This window comes from Mastigoproctus giganteus, chromosome 11, assembly GCF_048544385.1.
Source record: "Mastigoproctus giganteus isolate SK-2022 chromosome 11, ASM4854438v1, whole genome shotgun sequence".
Classification (NCBI taxonomy): Eukaryota; Metazoa; Arthropoda; class Arachnida; order Uropygi; family Thelyphonidae; genus Mastigoproctus; species Mastigoproctus giganteus.
The window spans coordinates 175983459-176011264 of record NC_143585.1 but is presented as its reverse complement, the minus strand read 5'-3'; the positions used below and the strand labels follow the sequence as shown (position 1 = coordinate 176011264).

General features: G+C 36.9%; 1 protein-coding gene across 1 annotated transcript in view; it reads left to right on the top strand.

The window, feature by feature from the left end:
- The window catches only part of LOC150078585 (voltage-dependent calcium channel subunit alpha-2/delta-3-like), a 307888-nt gene that overhangs the window by 102565 nt on the left and 177517 nt on the right, over positions 1-27806 (top strand). Inside the window, exon 4 of the mRNA XM_090384625.1 lies at positions 3243-3332. Coding sequence (XP_090240751.1) covers positions 3243-3332 — 90 coding nt within the window. The remainder of the gene's footprint in view (positions 1-3242; positions 3333-27806) is intronic.

Genomic DNA, 27806 nt, shown 5'->3' with positions numbered 1-27806 from the left:
TTCACACATAAGAAATTTAGCATTAGCAAAGAACATGATGCAAGAAAGCAAGTTTACATAGCATCAGCCAAAAAAAAACAACAAAAAAAAACAAAAACCACCCTTCTCATTTCACACATCCACTCGCTCCAAATGTTTGTCTAGGTCTGCCTTGAATCTGTTCAAGCTATCAACTTCTACGACAGAAGGAAGTTTGTTTCAGCAATCAGCCACTCGCTGGCTAAAGGCAAACGTCCACAGATCTATCCTACAACTGTCTTTCCTCAATTTGAATTTATCCCCTCTCAGGCAATTATTCTGAGCAAAAAGAAGAATCCCATCAGCATTGAGAATGCTCAAACCATTCAAGGCTTTATACACCTCAATTCAATTAGATAACCTCCCAGGTGCCTAGTCTACAAACACTGTAATTTGGAAAACATAATCCTTTCTTTGTAAGAGCAACCCTTTGTTCCATTCACTAATCATGTTGCACTTCTCTGTACACATTCCAACAACTCTACATCCTTCTTAAAATGAGGCCTCCAGACCTATATACAGTACTTAAGGTGTGGCCTGACCATTGCCCTATACAAGGGAATAATCACCTCCTTATCCCTGTTAGAAAAATTCCTGTATGTCATTGACAAGACACCATGAGCTACTCTTGCAGACCATCTGCACTGCTCAGAAAACTTCATATCTGCCTGCACAGTTACTCCCTGATCCTTTTAACTCTCTGCCACTGTCAGTGTAGTACCACACAGTTGATATGTTACTCTGTGATTACTGCTTCCCATATGCAGTTACATTTGTCAATATTAAACTTCAGTTGCCACATCTCAGCCCACCTGCTCAAATTTTCTAGATCCTGTTGCAGAAGCATACTGTCATTAGTGTCATTAACAACCCTGCCGACATTTGTATCATATGCAAACTTGGATATTAAGCCTCATATACCATTATCATTAATAAATAAAGAAAACAACAATGGACCCAACACTGAACCCTGCGGGACTCCACTAATAACATTAGTCCATGAAAAGCAGTGTCCATTGATTACAACTCTGTCTTCTCCCACTGAACCATCCCTTTATCCATAGCAGCAATTTGTCTCCAATGCCACGTTGCTCCAATTTGTGCAGCAGTCTTCCATGTGTAACAGTATCAAAAGACTTTCTAAGAATCAAATATATGTTATCAGAATTATTCTTTGCATCCAGTTCCTTTGTTAGTACATCATGGTATCCAATCAAATTGGTCAGACAAGACTTCCCCTTAACAAACCCATGCTGTGTCTTGTCTAGATGATCCTGCAATACTTCTTTAACCAGTGCCTACTTTAATTTCTCTGGAACAGAAGTTAAACTAATTGGTCTGTAATTACCTCTATCTCCCTTTGATCCTCCTTTGTGGATTGGGGTCACATTTTCACCTCTCCAGTCCAGGTACCCCCCCCCCCGAGTCCAAGGAAGCTCTCATAATTATGGCTAAGGGTTTGCTTACTTCCTTTGATGCCTCCTTTAATATAGCTGGATAGATTCCACCCACCCCAGGTGCATTTCTTATGTGTATCTGCAACAATTTCTCCTCCACTTAACTCTCAGTAATTACAATATTATCTAGCTTACTGCCAAAGTTTAATACACCTCTGGTATTCCCTTCCCTGAATAACACCTCATTCGTGAATGTAGATGCAAGAAATTCATTTAGTTTGTTAGTTACCCGAGCAGCATTATCAACGGTTGAACCATCGATATCAAGTGGACCAATCTGATTCATTCCCTTCCTTCTAGAGTTTACATAAGTAAAGAACGCTTTGCTGTTTTTCTTTGCCTCCTTTGCCAACGATGTCTCGTAATCTGCCTTTGCTTGCCTAACCTCCTTTGTGACTTGGTTACAGGCCAGCTCATGTCTATCATAGGCTTCCACATCACCTGTGAATTCATATGTATACAATGCATTTTTCTTCTCTGCCACATGTCTAATTAGTTCATCTGCATTTAGACCTATATCTTGAAGAATATTTCTTAGTTGGTATGAGAAGCCTAGTAGCTTCCAAGATTAATTCTTTGAATGCTTCCAATTTTGAATTTGCTGTTGGTAACATCATCAGTTAGTCTCACTGTATAGAATTTAAATACTGTCTCAGACCACCATAGTGACCTTTTCAAAAGCAAAAACCCTTCCTTTACCCTTGATGGTAGTTATCTCTTTGAAGAAATCCCACTTAAACCCACTGCGATCACTGTCACCTAGTGGTCCTTTATCTGCAGATTCTTAATGCACGAAGAATCACTACTGATAATCAGATCAAGAGTATTACTCCCTCTAGTTGCGTCCCGAACATGCTGCTGTAGAAAACAATCATCCCGTAAATCCACAAAAGTCTTGCTAGTATGTGAATGAATTCTAATCACAAATTCTAGTCAATATCTGGAAAATTAAAATCCCCCATTATAAGTACTGTATACAGATCTGGAGGCTTCATTTCAAGAAGGATGTAGAGCTGCTGGAACGAGTACAGAGAAGGGCAACATGGTTAGTGAATGGAACGACGGGTTGCTGTTACGAAAAAGGCTTAAGTTTTGCAAATTACAGTGTCTGGAGACTAGGCCCCGGCGAGGTGATCTGATAGAGGTGTATAAAGCCTTGAATGGTTTGAGCATGCTCAATGCTGAAGGCATTCTTCCTCTTTCCCAGAATAATCAACTGAGAAGGCATAAATTCAAATTGAGGAAAGACAGATGTAGGATAGATGTGCGGAAATTTGCATTTAGCCAGCAGGTAGTTTTTTGGAGGAACAGACTTCCATCCCTTGTTGTGGAAGTTGATAGCCTAAATAAATTTAAGGCTCAGCTGGACAGGTATTTCGAATGAACAGAGGGGTGAAGTGAAAGTTTTTATTTATTTATTTTTTTTTTTTGGCTGATGCTGCATAAGCTTGCTTTCTTGCATCATATGCCTCTACTAATGCTAATTCCATTAGTGAATCTATCAATAACTTTAGCAGATATTACAAATTCCAAACAATTTTCGAATTTGTTTTATCAGTTTCATCAGTATTCAGGTTTTAATGATAATTTGGATAAGCCTATGCATTAAATAACTAGTTGTTATAGAACACACAGTGCTTATTCTTATATATAATATTGCCAGTTTCTATTCTTATTATCTTAGAAATAATTAAATTATTATATAATGATTATTATCTTTAACTGATATGGAAAATGATTATTGAAAACTGTATTATTTTGAAACAGGAATTCATAGCACATCTTGAAAAAATGGAAACGGCTAACATTGCCAATTTCACCTTAGGTCTCATTACAGCATTTGAACTTCTGCAGAAGGTATGGAAAACAATTGTATTTATTTAACCACATGACATTCATGCAGTAAACATTTGGATTTTAATGTTACAGTATAACTCAAAGGTAGTAACTGAAATTCCAACTCAAGTAGTATAAAAATTTTATTGACATCTTTTTTTTTTTTCCTCCAGAAACATTTTTCATCATTGTTAAACATTTGGATTTTAATGTTGTAATATAAATCACTAGTATTAAATAGGAAAACAGTAAGGTGAAGGATGTCATCGCCTGTGTTTGGAATGGGTTGGAATAGTCAGAATTATAGATGCCAATCAGAGTGTCCATGGAAGTATCCATAGAAAATGCATGCAGAAGAAACAATGTCTGTTAGACAGAGAGTGGAGAGTTTTTGTAAGAGGTTGGTTATTAATTATCCTGACTGACCTCTTTTGAACTGAGTCTTAGAAGCCTGAGCTAGAGAGAGGTTTTGGGGGCACCACTCCAGATGTGGAACAATATTCTGTGGGGGTAGATCTGAGCTATTTGAGCATGTAGCCTATTTTGTGAATACCAGTAGTCTAACGTGTTCACAGGTGCATCAGGTTTTCTGACAGCAGTTGTCTGAAAGTGCATCAGGTTTTCTGACATATATACAGGGTGATTCACTACCAGTGCAACAAACTTGCAGGAGGTGTAGGGGGCACAAAGACGAATCAGAATCACATAGCATTGCAAGTCTCAGGGGCTAAGTCTGATGAATAAGAGGGGTAGGGGATGATTGTCATGTTGTTGGATGCCAAAAACTGATCCACAGCAAGAGATGTGTGGGCCAGTGTGGCATTGGAGGCAAATTGCTGCTATGGATAAAAGGGTGGTTGAGAGGGAGAAGACAGAGAGTGGTAATCAATGGACACTGCTCATCGTGGACTAATTTTATTAGTGGAGTCCCTCAGGGTTCAGTGTTGGGTACATTGTTGTTTTCTGTATTTATAAATGATATTGATGATGGTATATCAAGCTTAATGTCCAAGTTTGCAGACAATACAAAGGACGAGTATTCAAACATTGAACTGGCCGACATGCACCTCGTGTATGGAGCTGCGGACTGTAACGGGCACGCCGCTCTGCGCTTGTACCAGGAACGTTTCCCGCACAGGCGTGCTCCTCATCATACGATTTTCGCACATGTGCACAGAAGGTTATGTGAGACTGGTTGTTTCACGAGAAGTACCATTAATCGAGAGCAAATGAAGAGGACGCCAGACAATGAGGAGAATGTCCTACATCTTGCAGAAGGCAATCCGAGTACGAGTACTCGAGCGATAGACCAACGATTGGGTATTTCCCAATCCACTGTATGGAGGATACTGTCAACAAACAAAATGAGTTCATACCATCTGCAACATGTCCAATCATTGGAGCCTATGGATTATCCACTCCGGAGGACTTTTGCTACTTGGTTTCTTCGACAGAAATGGGTCTCAAATGCTGACTTCAAGCGGGGTCGCTGTTCACGCGACCTCCCGTTCAACGTCCTCTACCGCACGAAGAAGGCATTTCAGACCCTTCAATGCTATGTGATTCCGATTCGTCTTTGTGCCCCCTACACCTCCTGCAAGTTTGTCGCACTGGTAGTGAATCACCCTGTATATATATAAATACATATATATATTTTTTTCTTTTCCCCAAGGTTTGTGTGAGACTTACCTGTCATTTGTTTGTATTTGTTTCACATGAAAGTGTAAAGATTAGAAAAAAAAATGCAAATTCAAGTTTAAGAAACTGAAATCATCCCCACTAACCAAAGTGAATACTGTACTTCTATCTTGATTAATCACACTGATACTGAAGATATCCTATGAATTTAAGATGTAAAGAATAAAAAAAAAATAAATTCGCTTAAAGACACCAGTAGCCTGCATAAAATTCTCATGTAACCTTCAATTCTTCATCATCCTCAGCTTGCAGTTTCAACAGATGTTATATAACTAACTCATGATGCACTGCACAAGCCATTCATTCTTTGTCAGTTCCATAGAAAATTATTAATAAACAAATAAATAAATCCTTATTGTACCAAAGGATAAGTACAACAACCCTTCACAGTAACTGTTTTGCATAATGAGATACAGACGTAATTAGTAAGTTACATATACATACAAGGATTGAACAAAAAAGGAGAGTGTGATTACAAACTAAATAGGTAAAAGAACTGAGAATTTACTCTCAACAGCAAGGAAGCTTTATCTCAGGATGTAGCCATAGCTAATTTCTTCATAATTTGGAGGGGTGGGGTTTCTGGCTTATAGTTCTAACTGATCAAAGCATTGTATCGCTGGTCACAGCAGCTTATACAGAAGTGATAGGAAATAGCTGAAGAACTAGTTGCGACCTTTGTGAAAATTCTAATAGGAAATGAGCATTAAATTCAATATGTTCATAAATGAACATTCAGGGTAAATAAATATGTGGAGGTCCTAAAGTCTCAAAACTTTATTAGACAGTTGAACAGACTACTTGAGTAGTCATCATCATCATCATCATCAGCCATTTTCAATCCACTGCAAGATTAAGGCCTCTCCACCAACTTTCCAGTTCCTTCTGTTTTGAGCACTGGCCATCCATTTACTACCCAAAAACTCATGAATTTCATCTATCCATCTCCGCCTTTGTTTTCTTCTAGCTCCTCTTGGGTACCATTCTGTTATTTTCTTAGTCCATCTGTCATCATGTCTTCAAGCTATGTGTCCTGCCCAAGACTATTTTAGTTCTTTAGTTTTGATAAGAATGTCTTTTACTTGAGTTTGCTGCCTAATCCACATGTTTCCTCTTCTTATCTAATAGTCTGATTCCCAATATAATTCGTTCCATGCTTCGAAGTGTCGTTCTCAGCTTCTCTTCCATTCTTTTGGTGAGTGCCCAAGTTTCACTTCTATGTCATGGTGGGGAGTATACATTGGTTCATTATTTTATGTTTCAGACAAACTGGGATATTGCTCTTCAGTATGTGACTATATTTCCTGAATGCTATCCATCCAAAATTTATTCTTCTCTTGACTTCCAGCCATTTATCATTATTACAGCTAATAACTTGTCCCAGATAAGTATATGACTCCACCTTTTCAATTACTGCTCCTTCAATCATTATTTCTCTTTCTGTGGCATACTTGTTCATCATTACTTTTGTTTTAGCCATATTCAACTTTAGTCCAAAATCCTTACTAACTGTGCATAACTGATTAAGATTTTCCTCTAATTCTTTGGGATTGTGGCTTATGACCACAATGTTATGTGCAAATCGTAAATGGTTTAGGTACTCTCCGTTCACATTGACTCCTTTCTGCGACCAGTCTTAGCATTGTGGTTATAAGCAGGTCTCTACAACTGTACTTCAGTAGTAGAGACCTGCTAATTTTTGTAAAATCGGACAAATGCTAATATTTTATTGTAATATTTCCTTGTAGAGGATCTGCAATCTCATTATGGATTTAAAATAAACTTTGTGGAATTTTTTGAAAAGGGTAATATAGGCTATTTTTGGAAATTTTAAAGGAATATTATATATTTTATTTTAAGGCAGAAGAATACTCTTACTTGGGGTTTTCTTCAGGACGGCTGCATCCAGGTGAGGTGTAATTCAGAAGGTATTGAAATTGCAATTATATGAAAGGAGGACGAAGGAAAAAGCCAGCTTTTGTCCTAAATCCTTGTTGTAATGTTGTTGTTGTTTGGTTTTTAGGAGCATTAGCAACTTAGGCCATATTGCTCCGGGAATATCATTCCCTAACCTTTCCGCATATTCTCGGAGCAATATGGCCTTAGTTGCTAATGCTCCTAAAAACCAAACAACAACAACATTACTCCCCATGCAAGAATTTAGGACAAAAAGCAGGATTTAGGACAAAAAGCCAGCTTTTTCCTTTGTCTTCCTTCCATATAATTGCAATTTCAACACCTTCTGAATTACACCTCACTTGGATGCAGCCGCCCCTGAAGGTACCTGGGGGTAATCTTACCTCCAGGTAAGATTATTCTTCTGCCAAGAAGTTCCACTGTATAAAATATTGTATATAATATTCCTTTAAAATTTTCAAAACTAGCCTATACTTCCTTTTCAAAAAAATCCACAGTTATTTTAAATCCATAATGAGATCGCAGATCCTCTACAAGGAAAAATTACAATAAATTATTAGCATTTGTCCGATTGTACAAAAATTAGCGGGTCTCGACTACTCAAGTTGTCTGTCCAAATGAGAACATTAAGTGAATTTTGTTGAAACCATGATTCAGCAAATATTCAAAAGTATATAATTTATAACTAGAAAGAAATTTACTTCATTAATTTCAGCTGGAATTAAATGGTATTATTATGAAAGAGAATGGGCCTGTGGCACTGGTTTCCATAATTTAGAAGAAGAGAATAAAGCAAAGACAGTGGAAACAGTAACTAAAATAAATTTATAAGTTTTAATATGACAAGTAGCTTTCAGGTTGATGAACCACTTCTTCAGCAAGAAAGGTAGATACATACAGAAATGCAAACATAACATAAAATGTTAGGAATGGAATAAATTGTATTAAATATGTTTGCATGATCAGATGACTGGGAGATTGCACGCATACATGAATGTGAGAGTTTTCAGTCATTCACTAGGCTACATCAGGCGGTTGTTGCTGGTGTGTGCGCCAGCAACAATCGCTTGTCTGGCCTAGTGAATTAAATTTTTTGTGAATATAAAATGTAATTCACTAGGTAATTCACAATAAAAGTACAGTAAACCCCCACTATTTGTGGTCGCTGATTTAATATAAAATGAAACCTAAAAAAATGTGAATTTTAAAGCGCCGTGAACATTTTCCGCCATAAAAAAACATGGGCGTGGCTAAAATTATCTTTCCCAGTCAAAACAGCGCTCGGTGGGTGGGGGAGAGGGGTGACAAAAGTGCGAGCGTGGATGTTTCTCACTAATCCTTGTTCAGTATGTGTTATGCGCTTGTCATGGAAGGTTTCGTTGTTTGCTTTTAAATTATATGCCTATAAATTGAATAAATTTATCAATTTATAAATTGATATGCTTACAAAAGTGATAAATCTATTATTTTGCAGTGTAAAACATACTTTTTCAAGCGTATTAACAGAAGAAAGTGACTTTATTGTGGACAAGTTCCTTCTAACCCGTACAAAAATATGGCTACGAATAACAAGGGAAATGAGAAAATATCAAAGAAGGTGATGACATTAGTTAATAAAATTGAGTCGTTAGACAAAATTTCTAATGGTGAAAGTGTCTCCTCAGTGGCAAAACATTATAAAATCAATTGAGTCAACGGTACGATCAATCAAAAAATTGGAAGAAAAAATCCGCCGTAGTGTCCGTGAAAATGCGCTAATTGCTTCAAAAATTTGCTCTGTAACTTGTGATGTTAAATTTAAAAAAATGGAAAAAGCTTTAAATCTGTGGATAGAAAACCGAACTCAAAATAAAATTCCGTTAAGTTCACTCATCATTCGTGAAAAGGAAAAACTCCTTTATCAACACTTTTGCGAAACTGGTGAGAAACTTATAGCACTGGCGGGATAAGTTTTTAAGCTAGCAAAGGCACTGGTTTGAAAGATTTGTTTGAAATTTCTAATAAATATTACATTTAATATTAAATTGTTTCTTATTTTCATTTCGATGCCATATGCTTATATTGCATTACTTTATTATATTAAAACATTACTTATATTGCATTTCACTATGTATTGTCTATGTACATAGTCATATTATAAAGGTACATATAATACATACATAGACAAAATTTTAGACTAGTTTTTCTTATATATTTCATACTTTGGAACGGAACCCCTTTATTACTTGGAGCCATAACTCAATATTCGCGTTTTTGGTATTCGCAGCATTTCTCAGGAACGTAACCCCCGCGAATAGCGGGGGTTTACTGTACATTTTATTGTGAATATAATGTAAATGGTACCATTTTATAATTATTTTAAAACAGGTTAGTGATTATAATTATTTTAAAAAGGTTAGCAACTATGTAGAACTATATTAATGCTTGTATGGTCATTGCAGGCATATTTCTGTGGTTTTGTTTATGAATTTTTTTTCCCTCTTTCCACTATAATTTACTTCAGAGCACAGGCTGACATAGCTATTTGAAAGGTTTATATGGTGACTGGTATTTTAAAATATTTGAGATGTAAGAGAACAACAAATACTCTGAGAAGAGAAAAGTAATCTGGTTGCAGCATCAGATTACAGAAACTCTGAATCTAATAAGAACTTCAAATGAAGAATAAATGATGTTTTCTAGTCACACTGCTGTTCTTAATAAGAAATGAAACCCTGCAATATAGGATGAGACTTCCAAACAATCCAGTATAAGAGCAGTGAATTCAGCCAGAATTTTTAATAGAATAAAATAAAAAAATTGAGAGGGGAAGTACCACAATTATTTGTGACTTTTAGCATTAACATTAGAAGAGGAAAAAAAAGTCCCTTCTTTCACCCATTCATTCACTCCACATGTTTGTCTAGTTCTGCTTTGAATTTATTTAAGCTGTCAACTTCCACAACGAGAGGTGGAAGTTTGTTCCAGCAGTTAACCGCCCACTGGCTAAAGGCAAATTTCTGCACATCTATTCTATAACTGTCTTTCTTCAATTCGAATTTATGTCCCCTTGGATGATTAATCTGGGCAAGAGGAAGAATCCCATCAGCATTGAGCTTGCTCAAACCATTCAAGACCTTGTACACCTCAATCAGATCACCTCGCAGGTGCCTCCTAGCGGCACTGCACCTGTCTCCCCTTGGTGGGGCTGGAAACCTTGGCAGAAAAGGCCTCTTGCCAGAGGCTAAAAGGAGCAAACATGGCAAATACAGACTGTGTTTCTACTACTACTACTCAAGCTAGCAGAAAACTAGCTGAAAGAATTGCTGAAAGAATAACAGAGAAGGAGAAATTAAAAGAGAAGGAGAAATTAACCCAACAATGAATATAATTTTAAACTTCAACGCTCCAACAACTGTAAAAGCTGAACTACCCACTGTAACCATATATTCCAAACCCTGTTAGAGGTTTTATGTCATAAGTATGGACACTCTCCTCTCAAGCAGAATGCAGACGTTTTGCTATTTGTGCAAAATGTAGTTCGTGAGAACATGCATTAGCATTAGCATTAGCATTAGTAGAGGCATTTGATGCAAGAAAGCAAGCTTATGCAGCATCAGCCAAAAAAAAAAAAAAAAAACCCCCACTTCCACTTCACCCCTCTGTTCGTTCAAAATACCTGTCCAGCTGAGCCTTAAACTTATTTAGGCTATCAACCTCCACCACAAGGGATGGAAGTCTGTTCCACCAACCAACCACCCGCTGGCTAAAGGCAAATTTCCGCATGTCTATCCTACATCTGTCTTTCCTCAATTTGAATTTATGCCCTCTCAGGTGATTTTTCTGAGCTAGAGGAAGAATCCCATCAGCATTGAGCATGCTTAAACCATTCAAGGCTTTATACACCTCTATCAGATCACCTTGCTGGTGCCTAGTCTCCAGACACTGTAATTTGCAAAACTTAAGCCTTTCTTCGTAAGAGCACCCCTTTGTTCCATTCACTAATCTTGTTGCCCTTCTCTGTACTCGTTCCAGCAGCTCTACATCCTTCTTGAAATGAGGCCTCCAGACCTGTATACAGTACTCTAGGTGTGGCCTGACCATCGCCTTATACAATGGAATGATCACCTCCTTATCCCTGCTGGAAAAATTCCTGTATATCATTGACAATACTCCATGAGCTACTCTTGCAGCCCGTCTGCACTGCTCAGAGAACTTCATATCTGCCTGCACAACCACCCCCAAGTCCCTTTCATTCTCTACCACTGTCAGTGTAGTACCACAGAGTTGATACATTGCTCTGGGGTTGCTGTTTCCCATGTGCAGTACTTTACATTTGTCAATGTTAAACTTCATTTGCCACCTCTCAGCCCATCTGCTCAACCTTTCCAGATCCTGTTGCAGCAGCATAGTGTCCGTAGTGTCCTTGACAACCCTGCCAACCTTTGTATCGTCTGCAAACTTGGACATTAAGCCGGATATACCATCATCAATATCATTTATAAATACAGAAAACAATAATGGACCCAACACTGAGCCCTGAGGGACTCCACTAAAAACATCAGTCCATGATGAGCAGTGTCCATTGATTCCCACTCTCTGTCTTCTCCCCCTCAACCACCCCTTTATCCATAGCAGCAATTTGCCTCCAATGTCACACTGCTCCAATTTGTGTAGCAGTCTTCCATGTGCAACAGTATCAAAAGCCTTTCTAAGATCCAAGTATATAATATCAAAGTTATTCCCTGCATCCAGCTCCCTTGCGACCGCATCACAGTATCCAACCAAGTCGGTCAGGCAAGACCTCCCCCCAACAAAACCACGCTGTGTCCGAGCCATAACTGAAGTCTCGTCCAAATGATCCCGCAGTGCTTCTTTAACCAGTGCCTCCATTAATTTTCCTGGAACAGAAGATAAGCTCACAGGTCTATAATTACTTGTGTCAGCCTTTGATCCTCCTTTGTGAATTGGGGTCACATTTGCACATTTCCAGTCTATGGGTACCTCCCCTGAGTCCAAGGAAGCTCTCATAATTATGGCTAAGGGTTTGCTTTCTTCCTTTGCTGCCTCCTTTAATATAACTAGATAGATCCCATCCACCCCGGGTGCCTTTCTTGTGTTTATCTTCAACAGTTTCTCCTCCACTTTACTCCCAGTTATTTCAAGATTCTGTAGCTTACTGCTAGAGTTGAATACACCTCTGGCATTCCCCTCGCTGAATAACTCCTCATGTGTGAATGTCGATGCAAAATATTCATTTAGTTTGTTGGCTACCTGAGCAGGATCATCAACACTTGACCCATCAATATCAAGTGGACCAATCTGATTCATCCCCTTCCTTCTGGAGTTTACATAAGTAAAGAACTCTTTGCTGTTTTTCTTTGCATCCCTTGCCAAGGATTTCTCGTAATCTGCCTTCGCCTGCCTAACCTCCTTTGTAACTTGGTTGCATATCAACTTGTATCTATCATAGGCTTCTGTGTCATGTGTTAATTTGTATGTATCCCATGCATTTTTCTTTTCTGCCATATGCCTCATTAGTTCATCTGACATCCATTTTTGGCCTAAACCTTGAACAATAAACTGCACAAGACTGTACAGCACAAAATTCAAGATGTCCGAACTACAGAGGAGAGCAGAATGTGAAGAGCAGAGCCAGAACTAGGCAATCCTATGCTTGGGGCAAAAGTTTTTTTTTTTTTTTTTTTTTTTTTTTATGTGAACCCCAAACACGAGAGGTATTAGAACGTATAGTACTTAGTACCGTGCTTGGGATGGAGGTTGAGAAGACGAAAGAAGATATTTGTTGACATTAGACTTGAACTTCTGTAGACTGTAAATTTCAGGAAATACGTATGAAGGAAGGTTGTTCCAGAAAACGGTAGTTGAATGAATAAAACGAGGAAGATGAAAAGTTGTTTCTGTGAGTTTGAAGTTGGACAGTAAATGGATGTTGGCTGGTGGCGGCACGTGTTCAGACTGTTTTGAAAGAGAGAGCGGGAATTATAGAAGCCAATTCAGAAGAACAGTGCCCATTGAATTATCTGTAGAAGAGGCATGCAGCAGAAACAGTACATCTATGAGAAAGCGAGTGGAGAGACTCTGTTAGAGATGAAAATGAAACTGAAGAATTAGAAACAAGCCAATTACGATATGCAACATTCTTCTCTTGAACAGCCTTAGCATATTTATTGGAAAACCAAGGTTTAGATAAAGGACAAGATTTTAAAGTGGAGTATGGGATAAAGGATTCCATTCCTGCAAGAATAATTTCACTGACACGATCTGAGAAAACGTTGACATCAGAAGTTTTGAAACAGTAATCTGACCAAGGAAAAGAAGAAAAGAAGTCTCGCAGGTCATTCCATTTTGTAATGCCAAACAACACAAGGTTGGGAATAGCCATGAGATAAAGATCCATTGGAGAAGAGACAATCACAAAGTTGTGATCTGAAGTGCCTAAAGGACCTCTCACTTCGACCGTGTACTTAGAAGGGTTGTTTGTGAGAAAAAGATCAAGCATATTGGCTGTATGATTAGGATTGTCCGGTACTCTTGTAGGTAAATGATCAATCTGTGCTAGGTGATTAGTAATTGCAAAAGCATTAGAATTAGCATTAGTAGAGGCATATGATGCAAGAAAGCAAGCTTATGCAGCATCAGCCAAAAAAAAACTTCCATTTCACCACTCTGTTTGTTTGAAATACCTGTTCAGCTGAGCCTTAAATTTATTTAGGCTATCAACTTCCACAACAAGGGATGGAAGTCTGTTCCACCAACCAAATACCCGCTGGCTAAAGGCAAATTTCCGCACATCTATCCTACATCTATCTTTCCTCAATGTGAATTTATGCCCTCTCAGGTGATTATTCTGAGCAACAGGAAGAATCCCATCAGCATTGAGCATGCTCAAACCATTCAAGGCTTTATACACCTCTATCAGATCACCTCGTCGGTGCCTAGTCTCCAGACACTGTAATTTTCAAAACTTAAGCCTTTCTTCGTAAGAGCAACCCTTTGTTCCATTCACTAATCTTGTTGCTCTTCTCTGTACTCATTCCAGCAGCTCTACATCTCTATAGTACTCAACGTGTGGCCTGACCATTGCTTTATACAAGGCAATAATCACCTCCTTATCCCTGCTAGAAAAATTCCTGTATATCATTGACAAGACACCATGAGCTACTCTTGCAGCCCGTCTGCACTGCTCAGAGAACTCCATATCTGCCTGCACAATTACCCCCAGGTCCTTTTCATTCTCTGCCACTTTCAGTGTAGTACCACAGAGTTGATACGTTGCTCTGGGGTTGCTGTTTCCCATATGTAGTACTTTACATTTGTAAATATCAAACTTCATTTGCCACCTCTCAGCCCATCTGATTAACCTTTCCAGATCCTGTTGCAAGGACACTACTGACGTTATGCAGCAGCATAACATCAGTAGTGTCCTTATCAACCCTGCCAACTTTTGTGTCATCTGCAAACTTGAACATTAAGCTTGATATACCACCATCAATATTATTTATAAATACAGAAAACAATAGTGGACCCAACACTGAACCCTGAGGAACTCCACTAATAACATTAGTCCACGATGAGCAGTGTCCATTGTTTACCACTCTGTCTATATATATATATATATATATATATATATATATATATATACAGGGTTATTCAAAATGAAGCCTCAGCATCTCGACCTGCTGGGTCGGTGTGACTAGAAAACGGAAGCCAGCTGGAGTTGTGAACATTAAAATCACCAAGGAAAATTACCTCACTGTTACGAAAGTTGGACTGGAGAAAGTCAAGTTGCAAAGAGAGTAAGTGAAAGAGCTCCAAATGATTAGTGGAGTTGGGAGAACGGTAGAGACAACAGATGAATTTGACACAATGAGGTAGAGAGATTTTAAGCCAGAGAAGATCAAAGAGAGGAGATTCCAAATTGTCAAGTCTCTGACAGGGAATATCAGAACGGACATATGCACAAGTACCACATTTGAGGCGAAAGGAATCGTACAGTGAATAATTTGGGCATCTGAGATGAGATGAGTAGTTGAATCAACTGATAACTGAGATTCTGTCAGAAAAAGTACATGGGGTTTGGCAGACTGCAAGTGGAAATGGACATCATTGAGATTAGAACTGAGACCACATATATTTGTGAAATGAATTAGGAAGTGCTTTGGAGGTTGAGATCTTTTTGCAGATAAGCTTGCTCTATTAGTTTGACAATTCATGGTGTATTCAATGTAAGAAAAAGTGGGTGGGACATGCTGTATGAAGTAATGAAATTTTTGGATATTATTATTATTATTAATACCCATATGGTGCAAGGAAGTCTGAGACTTATGCTGCACCAAGAAAAAAAAAAAAAAAAAATCCCAAGTTACCCTCAGAGAGAGAGAGAGAGAGAGAGAGAGAGAGAGAGAGAGAGAGAGAGAGAGAGAGAGAGAGAGAGAGAGAGAGAGAGAAGTAGAAGGGAATCACCAAGAAAGAGAAGAATGATGATATCCAGCTCAGGACCCTGGGTGTGCCAAGCCCATACTGGTAAGAATATACTCAGATCCTTGATATAACGTGGCCTCGACAATGCTCCCCGCATACACACTACTCAGACTCCCTCCAGTCACTATCTGACAGAGCAGAGGTAGCAAGATTATACACTAGCTGATCCGGAAGCCTCCTAGAGAGTTACCAATAGGTTCGGTCCAGTGTACTAACTAGCGGCCGGCCTGCGAACACCGTTTTAGAGCTGTACCCTCGAAATGTAAGGAATATTGGATCTCGCCACGACGTTCATCATAACCTCAAAGGTCATCAATCATACTGCATGATAGAAGAGATAGGGAAGGGTTGACCGGAACTTAGCTCTAGAGACTAAACATGGGTTCCACCACTTCAAGCCTCCAATAAGCAAAGTGGTGGTATTTCACCGGTTGATGAGAGTCATCTATCACCTGTTAACATAGAGGGGTGGCGTTCCTCCATGGTGTGGGTGCCATACCTCGACCCCCTGCTTATGTTGGTTCACACCTGGGTGGCCATCCACCATGTACTTTTGCATGGAGGTTATACCCAGGATGACTAACAGTCCCACCTTCGTGAAGGTGCAAGCAGAGGATTTGGCTGTCACAGACCATCCGGACTTCGCCGAAATTGGGTCCACTTGACTTGAGTGTCACCTGTATATCAGTTCCATCAGCGTTTTAGACCCCCAGGTAGCAAATACAGCTTGTCTGGCATATCTGAGAGAATGTATGTATGCTTCCATTATATGCAGGTAGTCAATCTTTCAGTAGCGTAGCTAAGGTAATCAATGCCCAGGGGCAACACGTCTTCCTGGCGACCCTGATAGTGATAGATAATTCCTTGATGTGCCCCTGAAGCTCGGCGCCCGAGGGAAATTTCCCCACTCTGCACCCCCTTGCTATGCCTCTGCAATCTTTATAAATTTTTAAAAAGTACTGTTGCAACGGTCTACATTTTGGATATATTTATTAATAAAATAATTTAAATAATACAATGAATATAACAAAACAAAAATATCAAAGAAAAAGAAATTTACAAATATTCATTTATATCTACAGAGAATTTAATTCTATATAAACTACAAATAAAGTACATATAACTACAAAGAAATTAAAAAACCATATATTTTGTTTATATATATATATATAGTATAAAATCATAGAAAAAAATATTGTGAAATATAGTACTCTTAATGTTATAACATAAACTAAAAATATGTAATGAATGTGTATGATTTTAATCACATTTTTCTCGCTTTGAAAAACTTTTCACAGGAAGCTACTGTTACAGGCAGAGTAAGAAAAATTCATAGTGCTATTTCTATATTTGGATAAGATTCTATTAGGCAATACTCATGAACGAATTGGAGAAGTTTTAAAGGGGTTACAGATTTTATATCCTGCAGAATTGACAAAACATGATTTTTCAAATATCTTTTTAAATCTCTGACGCATTTAAATCTTTGCTGTATTTTAATGCAAGGTTGGAAGCAGCCTTCTGCAAGTCAGATTTATTAATTAATGCAAGTGAAGTTCCAAATATAAAATCAAAATCTGAAGAAATAGTATTCGGTTTTTTTAAATCTGGTGTATGCCAAGCTTTGTAGCTTGTATTGCTTTATTTACACAGTCAATATTAAGAAGAATTTTATTCCATATAGCCAATCTTTATAAAAATGGATAGTCTATTTATAAAAGCAGACAAAGCAACACTTATAGTTCTGCATTTGCAGATGTACCTTCAATATTAATTAAGACTTCATGAACATTGGTTATTTTTAAGAACAAAGATTTTATAGCTCGTTCTTTGGACGACCATCTTCTGTCTGTATATCCTTTAAGTGAAATCTTCAAAGTATTCAATTTCCCAGCAACTAGTGGAACCAGAAAAAAAAAGAAAATATTCTTTGAACAATGCCAAAAAAACTTATCATTCCAGATATCGACACTGCATGTACACTAGCTAAATTAAGACTATGTGCCGAACATGATACAAACGTGGCAAATTCATTTTTTTTAAAAAATTATTGCATGTATGTCTTATATTTTCCTGCCATATTAACCCCATTGTCATATCCCTGCCCCCTTACATTAAAAATGTAAGGGGGCAAAGAATATAAAATCAATGAAACTCTCTTCTATTGATATTTTTCTGTCAATAATTTGCACCTATCTAATTATTTGGGACATTTGTTCATGATGTGATAAATCTGGTGTGTAATCAATTAACAAGGAGAAGTTTTTTTTTGTTAGTTGTTGGTGCATCGGCTTCTGTGGCCATAATGCACCTCCCAAAGTTTTTGCATTTTTTACTCTGATCCAAGCCCGAGGTGGGATTCGAACCCGCGACCTTTGGTTTACCAGGCAGGCACTTTACCCACCTGGCTAGCCTGGTCGGTCAAGGAGAAGTACAGTACTTAGCTTTTTTAATTTTTAAATAATACCGAACCGGATTTCATTTCCAATTAATCATATAAATTAGTCTTGAATTTTATGCGATAAATAATTCACAGTTCCTGCATGATTATTTGAAATTTGTTCTGCTACTTCTTTATTATAATGATTTATAAGTTCAATAATATTCCAGCTTTCGGATTCCCAACTATCTCATTTGAACCTCTTAATATAAAACTTTTTTTTTTTTTTTTTTCACAAAATGATATTGTGTCCAGAATAATTTTTAAAATTCTTCTCTATTTTTCTTTCTCTGTTAAAATTGCTTTTTGTAGAGAATCATCAATAAGTCCAGAATTTTTTAGACTATTTTCCATTTATTTCCATTTTAGAAAGTGCTCATGGTGTTTTAACGAATTTTCGTGATTTGGAATAAATCTATATAAGTGTTTCCAAGAGGAAAAGGCCTTCTGTGAATTAACTAGGGAAGTATTTTTATTAGTTCCAAATAAAATTCATGGAAAATAATACAAAGATTTAGTTTCTTTGGAGTAAATCAGCCAATTTCTGTCTAAAATTCACCATTAGCAAGTTTTTTTTCCAAACCATTCAATAGAAAATCAACGTCTGTCCTCAGATAAAGAATCACGAAATCCTCATCTTTGCCTTGATCTGTTGCATTTTCTATTAAAAAGCTACTTATTTTGTCAGAAATATTCGATGGCCAAGATGCGGGATTTAAGTGCCCGATATGATTATTATTTTCATTTTTTTACAATCTGAAGACCCCTGAGACAATGTCTCGGGGTCGGCCGTGGCGGAACATGCCTGGGAAACCGGGTGTGATATAACAGCTGAAGGAGCTGTTACAGATAAGGTAGAGGGTTTCTGGAACTGAAAGTGGCTGGAGAGCCTAAGGATTTGTTCCTTGGGTGATCATAGCTTGAATAGGGATAAGGGTTGTAGGATTTAATGTAATGATTTGAGACCATTATCCTGGATAGGGATGAGCGTTTTAAGGTCATACAGCCCCGTGCCACTTCCAGTGCTGATATACGGGAAACAGTATGCACAGGTACCATAGTACATCCTGGGTCTGCTGGGAAGGCTTAGTGCTTTATAATGAATTGTTGAGGAAGGCAGCAGATGCTGCCGAAAGCTTCAGTTTTACAGTAGACGCGTTTAACGCTTTTAATGTATAGTATTTTTAACAGTTTTTATATGATTTGATGTGAATTCATATGATTTATGGCATTTTAAATTAGATAGTATGAATCAGAACTGTACTATTCAATATGTTCTACGTTGATAATAATATTAGTAAAAATAATATGAGGAGTTTACCTCAATATAGTGCGTAGAACACTTCCGTATGATACCCTCCAGAAATTAAAACGGAAAAAACGAAAAAATCGACAACTTACCGGTACATTAGAGTAAAATATAAATAATTAAATAATCAATTTAACACAATTCAAATCAATTTAAAACAATTAAAAATCAAATTAACGCAATTAAAAGAATCTAATGAAAATATTCAAAACGATTTTCCTTCCTGAAGCTGACAACGCTTTGTCGTGATCACAGGAATGAAAATTCCTGTGATCACGACATACGGTCGAAAAGCATTGTCAGCTTCAACGTTTTAATTTAAAATGTTTTAATTTAAAACAATTAAAAATCAAATTAATGCAATTAAAAGAATCTAACGAAAATATTCAAAACGATTTTCCTTCCTGAAGCTGACAACGCTTTGTCGTGATCACAGGAATGAACGCTTTCGACCGTTTGTCGTGATCACAGGAATGAAAATTCCTGTGATCACGACATACGGTCGAAAAGCGTTGTCAGCTTCAGGAAGGAAAATCGTTTTGAATATTTTCGTTAGATTCTTTTAATTGCGTTAATTTGATTTTTAATTGTTTTAAATTGATTTGAATTGTGTTAAATTGATTATTTATATTTTACTCTAATGTACCGGTAAGTTGTCGATTTTTTCGTTTTTTCCGTTTTAATTTCTGGAGGGTATCATACGGAAGTGTTCTACGCACTATATTGAGGTAAACTCCTCTTATTATTTTTACTAATGGCATTTTAAATTATACTACTTTTTCAGTCGATTTTACTTATTTGTAATTTTATTTTATTTATTTATGTTTATAAAGTTATAATTGGTCAGAGTTGGCAGCATGAATTATGGAAGTTTCTTTGCTTCTTCCACACTCAACTTCTTTCGAAATTTTGCTTCATTTAGACATCTTATTCTTAATTATAAATTTAAAAATTTTTAAAGATGTTTTATTTTAATTAACTTTGGAGCACGGCCAAATAAATAACATCGTTTATTATAGACATGTAGACTAGAATGAAACAATTTTTAAAAATGCTGTTTTTTAAACAGCATTTTAAAAAATTGTTTCATTCTAGTCTATGTGCCTGTATTAAAGCATTTTAAAAAATTTTCTTTCAGGCATATGCACAAATTAAAATTAAAAAAAACAAAAAAACTCTATAATACATTATTTTAAATAGGAGTTTGCTCACAATCTGCATTTTTGTAGTATAAAAAAGTATTTTAACAAGGAAAATGTTCTGCTCAAAAAATTAACAAGGGGAACTCTTTACTCAAAAAATTTAACAAGGAGAATACGATCTCCCAATTTGATTACTGTCTAAAACTCATTTTGAAAATGAGATAAAAATTGAATTCTAAAACATATATTTCAAATAACTAATAATTACATATATATAAGCTATAAAGTTTTATAGCTTATAATGTTATAAGCTATAAAAATAAAATATATGGTTACAAGTCAACTAAAGGAAATAAAAATACATAAAAGAAAGGTTTGTTTATAACAATTTATTAAAACTTACTTTTTTAATGTGAAGACGAAACAACTGAATAACAAAATTTGAATTACACTTTTAGTTCTTTTAACTTGCGACTACTCACACTTGAACATTTGTGCAATTCAAGCAAAATGCAACTGCAAACTCGCCAATTGTATTTTGCAAACTCGCTTTTTTTAGTTTGTCCTCCTGTTAGCACTGGAGGACAAACTAAAAAGCTCAGAGGTGTGAAGTCACAAAATAGGCCATACTTTATAGAAGTTTGTAATTGGAGTTTCTCTGTTGTTTTCAAAATTTGTAAAATACTGTTCCTCCCTGATATTTTTTTCCGTAAGTGATTATAAATCCCAAATTTATAATTTTTTTCACTCTCACAAAATCACTAAAATTTCTGGAATAATAAGTAGCACATACAAAGATAATGCAGTATTTCTTTTAATAAAATTTTTATTTTAAACAAAGAACACAAGTTGACCGAAAGCTATTATCCAAGTCAGGATTATGCCTTAAACTTTTGACTGGCTAAAGAAAGCAGTTGACTAGCTTGACTTCTCGCTATGTGGGAAAGGTGGCTGCATTCATCTTATGTTCCACTTACATTGGGGAACAATAATCCCTTTAACCCTTAATTTGCACTTTCTAATTGCTTAAATTGCCTAAAGGCCAGGGATGGAAACAAAGCATACAAAGTTAAGTCTCTCATAATCTGTTCGTTATATGGAAATTTTTTGCATTCTACAGAAACTTTTAAATGTAATTACCAAAAGGAATTCAAAAAATTCACAATAAAGAAGTTCGTTAAACACGGGTCCGACTGTAATTAAATGAAAAATGAAGCAATTTTAAAATATATAACTGGTCGAATGCACCCTTAAAATGCTGCATCTGGGGTCCCGCTTGCCCCACCCTAGTTCCGGCTGTGGTGAAGAGTGGAAGAGAGAGAAGAGAATACAGAAATATAAAGTAGTAAACAATGTAATGTACCAAGAAGCTAAAAAAACTATATAACCACAATGAACAAATAGACCATCATATGCACACATAACACAAACTTACAGAACAATAGAAACACAGACAGAAGTAACGATCCCACCAAAAAAATCCTTGTCAGACTGGGTGCATTCTCTGCTCATTGATCCAAAACAAAAACCAGAAAGGGCAAAAACACACCAATTACAATATCACCAACTAGAGAAACAACGAAATTCACAAAACAAGATAGAACCAATGAAATAAATGTAAATAACAGACAACATAGAAGTAGAAGAAAATAATCAACCAAAGGAAACAGTACTAGAAATTTTTGCAGAAGAAGAGATGGATACCTAAGAAAGGAAGACAAAAACAGAGAATCATAGAACAATAAACTCCATATAACAAATCGAAAATACCATCAGATCCAAATAATGAATACATTTTTACATTGGAATTATAGAGGAGTCCGCAGCAATATCGAAGATAACCATTATATCTTAGCACAATCCGATTAGTCTATGCTTGCAAGAAACATATCTTAAACCTCAGAATAACATATCACCAAAACATTAAAATCTATAAAGAAAAGACAGAATTACAAACAGCACAGCACATGGTAGAGTAGCAATCCTAGTAAATTCTATTATACCTACCCAACAGATTCCCCTGCAAACTAATCTAGAGGTTATAGCGGTACATATTGCAAGTAAACTTTCATGCAACAGTTGCCTCTATCTATCTACCACAGGTCCCGGGTGCCAAGCGATTTTTCTGAGCTCAATAAAATGATTCAAAGCGTTCTCCTTTAAAGGAATCACTCTTCTCTTTAAGTTTCCTGTTAGTTTCTGTTAAGTTCTTTAAAAAAGCACAGTAGACTTCATCTTACAAGTTGTTAAGTCAGGAAAGAAAAGACACCTTTCCATTTATTTTTATTAGAGTTAACTGACCTAACAACTGCTTGGCCACTCATGGCATTACTCTTGCCTCCCCGTGGCGGGGCTGATAACCTGAGTGGGAAAACCAACCCTCAGGGCCAAAAGGAGTACAAAATGGACAAAGAAACCTTTCCTCCACTTGATCAGTTGAGATCACCTACTGATAAAGACCAACTTGATCATGACTCCTATCAAAATAAAAGACAAAAAACAGATCTATGTCAACAAGATTACCCAGCCTTTCTCCTTATTCATTCTGTATCAGATTTTCCTGTGAGCAAATTATCCCCATTTCTAATCCAGAAATTCTTGGAAAATGCTGCAGGATCACCGAAGATAGTAAAGTGATTACAGTCTGGAGATCTGCTGGTAGAAACAATGAAACCAAAACACTCAGATATATTATTGAAACTGACTACATTTGATGGAATTCCTGTGAAAATAATGCCCCATGCCACTCTGAATACATCCAAAGGAGTTACAGCAGAGTGGGACCTTGTTAATGTCTCAGAGGATGAATATGTGTAAGAATTGACAGATCAAAGAGTAATACACACAAAAAGAATATTAATCCGGAAAGATGGAAAATTAAAGCCAACACGGAACATAATACACCTTTAGTATCCCAAACTTACCAACAATGGTTAAAGCAGGGTATCCGAATTGTCATATACATCCATATATACTGAATCCCATCAGTTGTTATAAATACCAGAAATATGGACACTCCCAGGGAGCATGCAGTGGCACTATGATTTGCCGAAACTGTGGTAGTAGTAGTAGCAGTGGCATTTGATGCAAGAAAGCAAGTGTATGAGCTTATGCAGCATCAGCCAAAAAAAAAAAAAAAAATATCACACCATTCCCTCCAAATGACTTTCCAGTTCCTCCTTAAATTTATTCAACTTATCAACTTCCACAATGACAGATGGAAGTTTGTTCCAGCAATTAACCACCCGCTGGCTAAAGGCAAATTTCCGCACATCTAATCTACATCTGTCTTTTCTTAATTTGAATTTATGCCCCCTTAGGTTCATAATCTGAACAAGTGGAAGGATCCCATCAGAATTCAGCTTGCTCAACCCATTCAAGTGGTTCAACAGAACACACTCAAGCTGATTGTACTGTAACCTCCTTCACCTGTCCCAATTGCAAAGGTAACCATTCGGCATATTCAAAAAATTGTGGAAAGTGGGGAAAGAAATACAAAACAGAAAACAAAGTAATGTATCAAGAAGTCAAAAAGCATATTATACAGTTTATGCTGAAATGCATGTATGCACAAAGCAACCCAACACACTCATTCTATTGCTACTAAAACTGACATTACAGTCCTCCAAATGTTTCTTTTGCAGATTGGGCCAGGTCCATGCTTAATGCTAAGCCACAACCTGCCAAACACAAGCAACTGGAACAAGGAATTAATACTCCAATTTCAGTTCTGCCCATGCCTGAAACTACAAAAAAAGCAGACAAAACAGTACCAACAGATCATGCTCAGACCAAGAAACAATTCCCTATACATATGGATGTTGACAACAAAACTAACCCAGAAGAAACTATATTAGAACTTCATGCAGAAGAACACATGGATACAGAGAGACTGGTTTTCCCCAAAAAAGACAGAAATAAAACAGATCGTTACAAACAAACTGCTCAAAAAAAAAAACAGATGCATCTAAACATAACTCCTAAAATCAAGTAATGCAGCACATACATCAATGGAATTGCAGAGGCATATGAGCCAATACTGATGATATATATGACCTGATCAATAAGTACAATCCAGTGAATGTTTGTCTTCAAGAAACTAATTTAACATCCCAGGTAACTCTCTCAATTAGAAACTTCACAATGTACAGAAAAGACAGGAATACTGCAAAATCTGCACATGGAGGAGTAGCAATACTAGTTAACTCTAAAATCCCAGTTCGACATATCTCTCTACAGACTGACTTAGAAGCTGTTGCTGTGCGTATTGAGCTTTAAATAACACTAACTCTCGTTTCAGTATATCTCCCACCAAATAGACTTTTCATGCTAAAAGAACTAAGAGATCTTATAGCACAATTGCCAGCACCTTTCTGTCTTTTTGGAGATTTCAATGGGCATCACCCATTGTGGGGATTTTCACGCATGGATAAAAGAGGACATCTGATCGAGACAGTACTGAATCAACAGCAGTTAACCTTACTAAATACTGGCCATCACACTTGTGTCCATCTACCCACAGGCTCCACTTCAGCAATTGATCTGTCAATCTGTTCTCCCATACTGTTCCTCAGTATGGATTGGTCAACCTTATAAGATCCACACAACAGCGATCATTTTCCAATTATAAGTAAAATACAAACAAAACAGTCTCACTGTCCAGATTACAAAGTAAAATGTAAATTCACAAAAGCAAATTGGACAAAATATTCAGTCTGTGTTTATTTTGATGATCAATTTATTAAATCACAACCAATAGATGAAGTCACTGAGCACATTACCACACAAATTTTGGCAGCAGCTTCTGAGGCAATTCCTCAATCCTCTGCAAACCAAAAAAAAAAAACAAAAGACATGCAAAATATTGGTGGAATGAGGCCTGTAACAGTGCAAAACGAGAAAAAAATAAAGCTTGGAACAGCCAACCTCGTTTTATATAAAAAAACAAAAGGCAAGGGCACGACAAATCAGAAGACAAGTCATAAAAAAAATCCTGGATAAGATTTGCCAGTACCATCATGAAGGACACCAGCACTCGGCTAATATGGAAGAAAATCCAACAATTAAATAATATGGGCATTCCTTTTTCTGCTCCAATCTTGATTAAGAATAAAAATCTACTTCCCTGAGTGTAGTACCACACAGTTGGTACATTTCTCTTGGGTTATTGCTACCCATATGCAATACTTTGCATTTGTCAATGTTAAACTTCATTTGTCACTTCTCAGCCTATTAGTCACCACATGATTACCAATTGCAAGAAGCATCAGTGTGTGTTAGTTGAAAGTAGACAGAAACACAGAGGAGAATAGGTGAAAAAAACCTGTTGTTTGTGGTTTGCTGAAAAATGATTTTTTTGTATGATCAAAACTTTTTTTTATCAGAAAATGTTTTGATCAGTCTGCCCAAATGGAACTTAGTCTTCTGAAAGACTGTGAATTGGTATAGCAAACTTGAAATAGGGTTGCTCTCCAGAACGGCCTTATTAAATTCCTGGGTAATAGATAAAAAAGTGGTCCTTTGTCCTAGTAATCTGAGTGCATCTTTCAAAGTGATTTTCAAAGAATTTTCTTAGAAGGGAATCTTCTGTTTAGTTACTACATTGTTCTTTTAAGTTATAAAGTTAAACAAACTTCAGCCTTAATTAGTAAGTGAGGTCAGGAAAGAAAGTCACTTTTCTGTTTTCACTAAAACAGCTAACTTAATACCATTTGGCCACTTGTGACATTACTCCTATCTCTGTGTGGTGGTAACCTGAGTGGAAAAGTCAAACCCCAGGGCCAAAAGGAATATAAAATGGGCTTCATAACATTTTTACCAATAGAATCAGCATGCTCTAATCTGAACCAATGATAAAGATAAGATGACTTCTCAGCCAAAAAAGGCCGCCTCCGTAGCCAGGTGGGCAGGACCAGCAGTGCGTAGCACACACACTTCTCGATTAGACCGGGGTTCAAGCCCGTGACCACCAAATATGGAGGATGTGGAAAGGTCAGGGAATGACCACTGCATATCCCCGGAGCAATATGGCCTTAGTTGCTAATGCTCCTAAAAACCAAATAAACAAACAACTCAACCAAAAAATTATAAAAAAAGGACTCTATTTCACAAGATGTTTCATTCTTCTTGATTGCTAGGAACTAAACCTCTAAAGCACCCAAACATTTGCATGTGCTAGGAACTCAACCTTTAAGCAGACTTTCACCATTTCTCATACAGAAAAGTATTTAAGCAATTGATGGTTATCCCAGAATGTTTAAAAAGACAGACTCCAATCTAGAGTTATTCTGATCAGAACAGTTATTAAAAGACTACTTTTTCTGGACTTCCTGTTACGGTCATACCTCATGCTATTGTAAACACTTCCAAGGGAGTAATAATGAAGTGAGATTTGCTAACAGTCTCAGAGGAAGAAATAGTAAAAGAATTGAGAGACCAGTAAGTTGTACAGGCAAAACACATTATGACAAAAAAAATGACAATCTTAATCCTACTTGGAGCATCACACTCACTTTCAGCACCCCAATTCTACCACAAATTTAAAGTTTGATATTTCTTATGCCAAATCATCCATACATACCAAATCCAATCAGTTGTTATAAATGCCAAAAGTATGGCCATTTGCAAGCAACATGCTGAGGTGATGCCTGCCCTCACTGAACATAACCAAACAGACTGTGTACTGCCACTTCCCTGTCTGTCCAAATTGTAAGAGAAATTATTCTCTGAGACATGTGAACTATGGAAATGGTAAAAAAAATCCAAACATATCCTGAAGCAAGAAAACAAATCCTGTCAATAGTACAGAACAAGCACCGGGTGCCAAGCGTATTTCGAGGCCAAGCAGTATTTGTGCGATTCATAAAGTGCTCTTCAAAGGTGATTAAAGTTATTTTTAAGATCTTACATTTCTCTAAAGTCTTATTTTTAAAACTTTTCTATACTTGAAAAGCCACAAGTTAGAACACAAAAAGGAAACCCACCTTTCTTTCTTTATCCATATTTCTAGGTCACTAACCAACTAACACTTTAATCGCTTGGACTCCTAGTGGGACTGCTCCTGCCTTTCCATAGTGGGGCCAGAAACCTTGGAAGGTAAGTCCTCTTGCCAAGGGCTAAAAGGAGCAAACATGACAAACACAGACAATCAAGATAATGAGAATTGCAATCCAATGAGACAAAAGACTGATCGGATGGAGCGACCTTGCCCATCATTCTTAATCATCCATTCACGTACTAGTCAGCACATGAATAACTTGTCTCCCTTTGTCAAGATGGTGAAGAGACTGCAGTCAGGAGACTTACTAGTGGAAACCACGAACGACAGACATTCTGAGAAGCTGTTACAACTTACAAGCTTTGCTGGCATTCAAGTTGAAATATCTCCTCACACAACCCTAAATTCATCTAAGGGTGTGATATCCAGTTGGGACCTATTAAACATCACAAAGGAAGAAATAACCCAAGAGCTGCATGGACAACACGTAATTGAAGCAAGACAAACA